At 40.3% G+C, this 8,811-nt stretch overlaps 2 protein-coding genes and 1 long non-coding RNA gene across 6 annotated transcripts in view; 1 reads left to right on the plus strand and 2 right to left on the minus strand.

Moving 5' to 3' along the window:
* LOC104779055 (nuclear pore complex protein NUP160-like) overlaps positions 1-4,026 on the minus strand; it is a 12,818-nt gene extending 8,792 nt beyond the window's left edge. The window contains exons 1-12 of the mRNA XM_019240342.1: positions 3,633-4,026; positions 3,264-3,528; positions 3,125-3,182; positions 2,802-2,959; positions 2,623-2,708; positions 2,397-2,501; positions 2,165-2,262; positions 1,604-1,721; positions 1,344-1,526; positions 1,031-1,217; positions 376-941; positions 65-227 (exon numbers count right to left, since the gene is read on the minus strand). Coding sequence (XP_019095887.1) covers positions 65-227; positions 376-941; positions 1,031-1,217; positions 1,344-1,526; positions 1,604-1,721; positions 2,165-2,262; positions 2,397-2,501; positions 2,623-2,708; positions 2,802-2,959; positions 3,125-3,182; positions 3,264-3,528; positions 3,633-3,989 — 2,344 coding nt within the window. The 5' untranslated portion in view covers positions 3,990-4,026. The remainder of the gene's footprint in view (positions 1-64; positions 228-375; positions 942-1,030; positions 1,218-1,343; positions 1,527-1,603; positions 1,722-2,164; positions 2,263-2,396; positions 2,502-2,622; positions 2,709-2,801; positions 2,960-3,124; positions 3,183-3,263; positions 3,529-3,632) is intronic.
* LOC104777354 lies at positions 4,172-7,782 on the plus strand. 4 transcript variants are annotated; one of them, XR_766264.1, is made up of 9 exons: positions 4,172-4,529; positions 4,696-4,820; positions 4,937-5,088; positions 5,197-5,360; positions 5,555-5,779; positions 5,968-6,054; positions 6,722-6,863; positions 7,040-7,615; positions 7,680-7,782. It is a non-coding gene; the product is annotated as an uncharacterized LOC104777354 (long non-coding RNA). The 4 variants fall into 4 exon arrangements; XR_766262.1 differs by having other exon boundaries at positions 6,735-6,863; XR_766265.1 differs by having other exon boundaries at positions 5,197-5,322.
* Positions 6,050-8,803, minus strand: LOC104777353 (PHD finger protein At1g33420-like). Its single transcript, XM_010501588.2, has 3 exons — positions 8,226-8,803; positions 7,164-8,079; positions 6,050-7,071 (listed from the first exon to the last, which is right to left on the minus strand). The coding sequence occupies exons 1-3, from the start codon at positions 8,584-8,586 to the stop codon at positions 6,240-6,242; spliced, it is 2,109 nt and encodes a 702-aa protein (XP_010499890.1). The 5' UTR covers positions 8,587-8,803; the 3' UTR covers positions 6,050-6,239.

Consider the following 8,811-nt stretch of genomic DNA (forward strand, 5'->3'; position numbering starts at 1 on the left):
AGTCAGAAATATTGGCAATGAGGTACGAGTATTGGAGAATATTTTCCAAGGACAACAAACCTACCAATCTGTAGAGATGAAAGTTTCAAGCTGAAATCTTCCATAGAAGTTGACTCAGCTGGAGTGGTTACAAAGAAAAGGATAATCAGCCACTCTGAGACAATATCTTGGATCATCGGAAGCAACTCAAGCCGTAGCTTGCATATGTCTTGCTGTGACATATTAACCTGCAGAAAGACAAAGAATGAATGACTAAGTTTAAACTATTTATATGATCACAAATATACAATATGTAACATTAGTATCAAAATATAAACAATACTAATTCCAATTAAGGAATACATCTTGACAATAATATACCCAGTGGGAACTGACCTGCCCAGCAATGTTAAGCAGATAGCTGACGAGTAGGAAGATGTCAAAGGCAGATTCAAACATCACCTTTACAAACTGAGAAGTAGCTTGCACGAGGATAGAACTACAGATATCAGATAATGCCTCACCATCATTTTTTTGCATAGATTTCTTAGGGACCAAATACTGCAAATAGTGCTCCATGATAGTAAAAACTTTTTCCCAAGATCCAGCCCGTTGACATAGAGCAGAGAGAGACAATAGCATGTCAATGGAGAATGTTCTAAGATTTTTTTGAGTTTCTAGCTCTTTTTCCCATGCTCTATCAGCACCAAGATCTGACCACGTACGCTGACCTATGGACGAAGAATATCCCGACTCAAGGATGTTAACTAAGCGAGGAACAATTTCATCAGATGAGATAGTTGGCTTTCCAGTAACTGATTCATAATACATGGCATAAGGAGCACCACCCCACTGTTTACTTATCTTCGAAGTACATCTTAGTACCTCTGTCAGAATTTCATGTTCATTGTGGGGCACACCAAAGCCTAAGCTAGTCAGGTTGCTGTGTTCGGAGGAAGAACCTATCAAAAGGAAAATACAGTATTAAGTTTTGAGCAATTGGAAATAAACAAGGAAATTTTGGTTCTAGATACAAGATATATTTACATACCTCCAAGGCTGTTCTCAGAGTTCTCCAATCTAAAAAACAATGATACAGAATTGTTTCTAACTAAACCAATAACATCTGACTGAACCAGCAACGTGCGAGGTTCGTTATTCTTGCACCAATGATGGAGATAGCATGTACAAAAGTTTTTCCACCAATGAAAAACTGAAATAGAAGAATCAGCCGTAACCTGACATAAGAAAAGGCATATTTCAGCTTTTATGACCCAGAGTTCATGCCAACTATCAGTAGAATGCATCGTATACATTGTATCTACAAGGTACTCTAGAACTTAACAACTTAACAAAAACCAAACCTCATGCTTAACCAGTAAAAGAATCTCGCTTGTAAGCTCATCAAGACTTAAAGATTGAAACTCAGAATCGGTCCAGTGTTTGTTGTGGTTCAGTAAAGTTAGACGCAAGGAAACATTGTGAAAAATTCCAGGACAAAGAAGCCTGCGTAAGAAGATCGATGAAATGAATCCCATAATTTGATCCTGCAGAATGCAACATAGGTTAAAATGGACTCAAACAAACAAATTATTGCATATAAAGTTTGTTTTAGCATAAAGACCTTTGCAGATGAAAACAATGAATGAGCTGTCAAAAGAAGTTCATGTGAAGAGCTCCTAGAACTCAGAAATAGCTGTTCAGAAATGTAGTCTTCCTGCAAAGTGTAAGACTGTGCTTCCCTGGGTCAAAGAAAACAATTCAAAATAAAGCATTATCAGCCATCAAGAAAGCAGTGAACACTAGAATATCTGTAGTAGTTAGCACAACAACTATGATAATGATACACTAGAGCAGCACATTGCCTCCACAGTTTAGAAACCAACAATCTTTTTCAACCTAACGTACTAAAATAATTTCGAAACCCATCTCGGTAAGCAATATCTGGGAAGGTCACCTAGAGTTTTGCATCTTTTTCAAGAAGATTCCAAGAATATTCCATCACAAGGAAATTCACCTAGTAGATTTTACACTAATGATAGTAAAGATTCAAAGCTACAGAGGACCAGAGAAACCAGAAGCACACATAAGCAGAACCTCTAATACAGCATGTATAATGCAAGCTTTACATGGAGTACGGAGTATCTCAACCAAGTCAGCAGAAAAAATTTCCTGTTGAACTTACATGGTGCTAGATTTCTGGCACAACATGTGAGATGTCAATTCATCGGCCTTAAGAATCCAGATCTTGTCGGATGTAAATCTGACATCCCGCAATTTCCCCTGCAAAGTAAGGATGTGCAAATTCAACAAAGTTGCAAGCCAAGGAAAAATAATGGAGTTGAAAATTCAACATAGTAATGAGCAAAAGAAATACATAATAGTATGTGTCACAATTATGAGCCCAAAAGATGTACCTCTTCCACTGGAATATTCTGTAATCCAGAATCTAGAGACAAAGCTATTCCATCCACCGAACTAAAGTACAGGCCATATACAGTGATCACGTCTATGCTGTCATCCTTCAAATATTGGGAAAAGGTTATTCGAAATAGAATGCAATATAAAATAACTTTATATATGCCCCAGTCTAGTCAATCCGTCAGTTGTAAAGAATTAAAAATACTGATTGTAAACGCTTACCATACTCTTCCTATACAAGACAGCTAATGGAATGAAGCCAGAATCGTAATCGGCTTTGCCCAACCATAGCCTCAGACACATAACCCCTAGTGTAAGACGCATGAGAAAAAGTCAAAACAAAGGCAAAAGATAATAAAATAACGTCAGCTAACGGTCACCGGTGAACTAGCAGATATTACCCTCAAGGTTCTTAGCAGCTATACTGTGACAAAAGACCCTGCTATAACTCAAAATATCCCAGACACGTAATGCCCCATCAGCATGAAGAACACATATGTAATTTCTTCCATGAACTTCTGATACAAATAAATCTTGCACGGCTGCAACCACTGTTCCCCTGCATTTCACGTCATAAGAGGTTACTGAGACAAACATCACAAGTGGGAAAATAAAATACAGCACATAGCGAAAGATAACATTAGCATTGCTTCTTTCTTCTAAATATATAAAGTAAAGCAGTATTACGATAACATTTTTCTAACAACTGTACTACAAGACATACCTTACGAAGCCCCATAGACGACCAAATCCGGTTGCATCACGCAGCTCATGGTGAAAACCTGAAAAGATACAAGGAAATGAAAAAGAGAATGGAAGAAACATCAAAAATGAAATGCTAAGCTACTGCAGAGTAATATTACCTGATGAATTCTGATAATACTTGACAGGTTGGAAGCAAGAGACACAACCATCAGACCTCCCAAGAAAAATAAAACCAGGCAATGCAGAAACGCTAGTAACACGAGCTTCGTTCAAGTAAGGTCCAACATCCAAGTGAATCAGATGATCAAGCGGGAAGACTGAGCCAGACTTATTGGGTGACGTATTCGAGAGTTTAAGGACGTAAACAACACCAGACGGCGTGATAGCGTAAAGACAGTAGACAAGACGACCACTATCACTACTCTGCCAGATTCAATTCCATATCTTTCAAGTTCAACACACAACAAAAACAAAAAAAGCAATAAAATCAACGGATCAAAAAAATGGAGAAGACGGTTAGATCGAACCTCATCAGCGTATACAAAAGCAAAAGGAGAGAGAGCCTGAGCAAAGACGAAACGCAGCCCAGTAATCGGAAATCCCGATTTAGCAGAGAGCTGAAGAAGCTCGATCGCATTTGGACTCGTCTTGTTGATTCTCCAAACGAAAGATATCGGAGGCTCCCCAATCACAGAGCTAGAAGCGTAGTCTTCAGACGAAGGAAGCTGAACACACTCATCGTCCTCACTAGAATTAGTACCATTAACAGTAATAGAAGAAGGAGAAGGAGAAGGCACAGATATCTCGATCCACTTGACTACATTTCCGCCGCCGGCAACAGGGACCTCCATACCGGCAGACGAATTCCGACGATTCTCCTCCATTACTCTCTCTGAACCCTAAACCTTCTTTCCAGAAAAAAAAAATTGATGACGAACTAATGTTTTTTTTTCAAGTAATCAGATGTGAAAGTTTTATTGGGCCTTATTAAGTTCGGCCCATTAAGTCTTCCGTGAAACTGAAAACCTAACAATTAACGGTGCATTTAACTTCGTCTTAACTCTTTTTCCCTGAAACAAATTGTCTTCTTTCTGTTGCAGACAGCGATTTCTTCTTCATCTTCATCTTCTTCACGGTTCTTCTCTTCTTCTTCTTTATCGTTTTCACATGGCTGCTTCTAGTTCCAAAACCATTGGAGAAAGAGATTAGAGCTCCCAATGAAGATTCGTTTTGAATCCGTTGAATTGTTAATTTTTTTATAATCAATTCAATCTTGCCGTCGAGTGAATTATGATATTTTAGGGGTTTATTAGGGTTTCAATCCTCATGGAGTCGCGCCGTAATCAATTTGTTCAATTCGATGATTTTCGTCAAATGAGTGAAGTTGGTGCTGCTTCGATGGATCTCGTTCGATTCATCTTAAGGTATGAAACCGACCAATTTAGTCGAATTTGACTTTCCGATTCTTAAAGATTCTCCAAAGCGGAGGTTGTTTTATGATTCGGAGTTATATTTTGTGGTTCGTTCTTGTATGGCTTTGTATTTTGTGGTATTTGTGCTGATAAAACCAATCGAATTGATGAATCGCAGATTCTTCCATCGTTTTCGTTCTAAGCGATGGATCATGATACGATGAGCAATAAGCTTCAGAAATTTTTGTTTCCATGGAAACGGCCTTTATGAGACAAGATGAAAATATTGATTGCGCCTTAGAGGTTAGGTTGATTACCCTGTGTTGCCCATCACATGAATATCCTCTCTTTTTTTGTTTCTGTCATCAGCAACTTTTTTATAATGATGTCGCTAATATCTATATTTCTGGTCATTGTAGGGTTTGCAGAAGTATGTTAAGGAAAAAACTATTATCAGGGCTTTCCCACCTTCCAACGAGGTTGTCGACAAGATACACAACTGCTTAGAATGTGCTTGACGCCTGGGAATTTGGTTATACCTTTGGTGTTTCATGATGATGGTCATTTGTTGGTAAGCTGTGCATTATTTCCAGTTTATTTTAACACAAAGTTGATTCAAGTGCAAGATTTATCTGGTGCTCCAATTATAAATGGTTGCCTAACCTCGGTTTTCGTGTAGCTTGCAGAGAATGATATTACTGAAATCAACTCCTTCAAAAGTCCTCTCGACAAGCTGCTTTGCTGTTGCACGCTCATTAGCAACCTGATGCATCAAAGTAGATGAACCGTAGTCTGGCTAAAGCAGGTGTGTTCTTTCCCTTCCTCATATATGTAACAGTCAAGGTATGCTCTCTCCAATCTCTAAGGTCTAGTTGTAATATTTTGATTTTTTCTGTGGTGTAAATTCTTTCCAGGTCAAACTGTTATTCAAAGCCTCGAGGCTGCTTTTATCAAAGAATCTTTTTCTTAGAATTCCTTTTCACTGTTTCTATATAGTGATTACTGATAAAATTACTTTGTTTGATCTGCAATTGCAGGAAAATCCTCTTCACTTGCTTTACAACCTCAAGTTCGTCCGGCTATACTGGAGGAAGGCCAAAATTGCCTCTGAGGGTGTTTATTATTTGACAAACTTTGTTTCAGCCAAGACATTCATTAATGGAATTATTGAAGAAACTGTGCAAGAGAAAGATCATTTCAGAGAAGCAAGTCTAGCTTGATTGTTAAGTAACTCAAGAAGTTTTGCAGCGCTGAGTAAGAAGGTAGAATCTGGCGTCAATGAGATGCAATGACATGCTTTTAATAATTGCTGAGATTGTTCAAGTGGTTTGCATTATTTATGATACTTTTGGTGTAGGAAATTAGTAATCTTAGTACTTGGTTTCTCTTGTATGATTTTTGTTTTTTAAGCAGGAGTCTTATCTTTGAGCTTCTTGTGTGCTTATAACAGATCTGGGCAACCCAAGGCAGAGGAATGTGGGAGATATGAGATTTAAGAGTAAAGTGCAGATATGAAGCAAGTAAAAAAAGAGGAAAGGTAAATGATTCTGGCATCATAAACATTAGTCCTTCATAAATGTCATTTTCCCACGATAACAACACTTCAGATTTAGGATTGAATTCTTGAAGTGGTAATATGTTACAATCACGGGTAGAAATCTTAAGCCACTTGCAGTTTTGTGCCTAGAAAATAACCTATATACAGAACGATCATAAATACAGTCAGCCTACACTAAGTGTTACGGATAAATTAGATCCACTGCCCATAGCAGCTGACTCACCTCTACAAACGAAGCCAGCTTTGGGCACTTGACTAGAACCACGCTCATTGTCAGATTGCTTTGGTCTCTTGCTGTACATATCAATGCATCTGAAACAATGGAACTTGGAAGGTAGTTCATCGGCGTTCTTGATCCCAGCACATCTAGTATGGTGCCACACGCCACACACATCACAAGCCAACATCCTCTCACCATCATCATCCTTTGTGCCACACTTGCAATCAACTTTCCAATTATCTACCCCTCTCTCCATGCGGTATCGAGAGAGCCCATGTTTTGAGCATCTCCCCTTAACCCGTACAATCCCATTTGTGCCAACTAGAAATTTCAGGGTAATTGAGTCATCTAGAGAGCCATAACCTAAGAGCTCCTCAACTTCAAACCTCTTGAACATTGCATACACTTCCTGAAAAGCCTTAGCAGCTTCGGTTTTCAGGTCAGAAACAGTAGCATTCAATGGCAAAACCAACAGTTCAGGTGGAGGGGCTGGGCATTCTTTGGACTCATCGGAAAGCTCAACACAGCACCAGAGGTTGATTGCAAAGGGGTTCACTGTGCTAGACAGGTGATCTTTTATGAAATGCTTACAGTCTAGTATTTTCGTGGCTGCATCAATCATTTTATCTCTTGTAGCCCGAGACCTAAACTCGGCCATGGTTTGTGGGTGCAATAAAGTTTCATACAAATATCTTAAGTCTTGTTTGACATGCTCCGCTGATACATTATTTACTTCTTGTTTAGATAAGCGGTGCACATTGCTGACAGGTTCAAGCCTGAAGTTCATAAGTAAAGTTTAAGATAATTATTAACACTGGAAACCAACCAACCCGAGCAGAATAAGAAGAGACATCTCTTGAAAATTTACCTGTACTCAAAATCGTTGGAACCAGGATTGCAACGGGAGCGGACAACTTGAGATCCATCATCCGCCAAAACCCCTCCAAAATGCTTGAGACAGTAATCAATCAGTTGTGGAGAGCCTGTTTTGCAAACAGACCTTTTGAGAGCCCACCTTGTAACCCATTTGGGTCGTGGACGTCCTGCAGCTTTCAGTATCTTAATCATGACTTGCTGTACACGTTCCACATCACTCCTCGACCAAGCACACAGTACAGAAGACTTGGATGATGTAGGTTTTGATCGGTTCTCACGAATCAGCTGTAGCAGAAAGGAGAAGAGGTCTTTCACAGTCACAAGCTCTGAGCACGAGAGTGATTGGTAGAAGCCAATAGTGGAGTGGAGCTGAGTTCTTGGTTTCCTCCCCTGGTACAAAAACTCAGAGAGAGGCATCTCAGATAAAGTATCCACCGCACTGTGGTAAGCTTCCCTTTTGAGTGCATAGCTCCCAGATTTGAATTCATAACCCCACTCACTGTACCAGGAGCACCCTCTAGTGATCCCATGAAGCAACCGGTAATCCATGCCGTACTTCCTTGACACATCCATCACGCTTGCCTTACGAACAGCAAGGGAGGAACAAAGCCTGTCCCAAAAGTCCATAATGGCACGACCAGTCAAAAAACCAGAGCCACCTTCCCTCCCGTTGAGAGACAAGAGATGAGCAAAGCCGTTGGAGTGGATGACACCGTGAAGGAGGTGAGTGTTGTCTTCAAGCTGAGAGTAAACCCAGTCTTCAATATCCAGAGCCAAGCTGCACCACTTGCAGTTGCTGCCTTCAGAGAAATTCTGAGTATTACCACACCTCGAGCAAGCCTTAGTGTCTCCTCGAGACCTTATGATGAAGTGATACCTCTTTCTGCACACTGGATGACTACTCCAACCTTGAAAAAACAAAGAGATTTAGCTCAGTATTTGCTTTCAATCTAATGCATGCGCACACCATGATAACAGGTGAAAAAACTTTATTTTTAAAAAGAGAAAAAGTTTGGAACTTTTTTTTGAGGAATCTGTAAGGACGTGGACTCACCAACGACTCGGCAGTGGTCACAGTAGACAGATCTAGAGGATCTCGTGACATCCTCCTCCACAACGTCGAGAGAGACGACCTTAGAAGAGAGATCTGAAGCACCGTCCGTCGAAACCCCAGGCCTGAGCATGATCTGCCACGTCATCAAGCTCGATAAGAGCGTCGAGGGAGGGAAAGTGACACGCGCGTGGGTAGCGAGGAAAGTTCTGACAACGTCGCGGAACGGCGGCAAGGTGGTGGTGGTGGAATCGCCGCCGTTGGTGTGATCGGAGGGGAAAGTAGAGAAATCGTAGAGATCGGCAGAGATTCTGTTGCAACGCCTCGCTCGCTTCGCCGACCTACAACCGTTCATCACCGCCATGACCGTAACAAAGGGTTTTGTTTTTCCGACACTAAAAACTAAAAACTTAGAAAGAAAAAAGATACAGTAAAAGAGAGAGAGAGAGAGAGAGAGAGAGATTTGAGATTTGAGATTTGAGATTTACGATACAGAAGAGAGAAGGTGAAGAGATTTTTTAGACGGGGAGTGTTGTTTTTTTTTGGCGGAGAGATTTCCCTCTCAAAAGTTTTGGGGGGGGGGGGGGGG

Source organism: Camelina sativa, chromosome 3, assembly GCF_000633955.1.
Source record: "Camelina sativa cultivar DH55 chromosome 3, Cs, whole genome shotgun sequence".
In the NCBI taxonomy this organism is placed as follows: Eukaryota; Viridiplantae; Streptophyta; class Magnoliopsida; order Brassicales; family Brassicaceae; genus Camelina; species Camelina sativa.

What these genes read in the sequence shown, in the direction of transcription:
- LOC104777353 (XM_010501588.2), bottom strand. Translation starts at nt 8,586, where the DNA reads ATGGCGGTGATGAACGGTTGTAGGTCGGCGAAGCGAGCGAGGCGTTGC. An exon ending in TGACCACTGCCGAGTCGTTG is followed by an intron (nt 8,080 to 8,225) that starts GTGAGTCCACGT and finishes TGTTTTTTCAAG; the next exon opens with GTTGGAGTAGTCATCCAGTG. An exon ending in TCCAACGATTTTGAGTACAG is followed by an intron (nt 7,072 to 7,163) that starts GTAAATTTTCAA and finishes TATGAACTTCAG; the next exon opens with GCTTGAACCTGTCAGCAATG.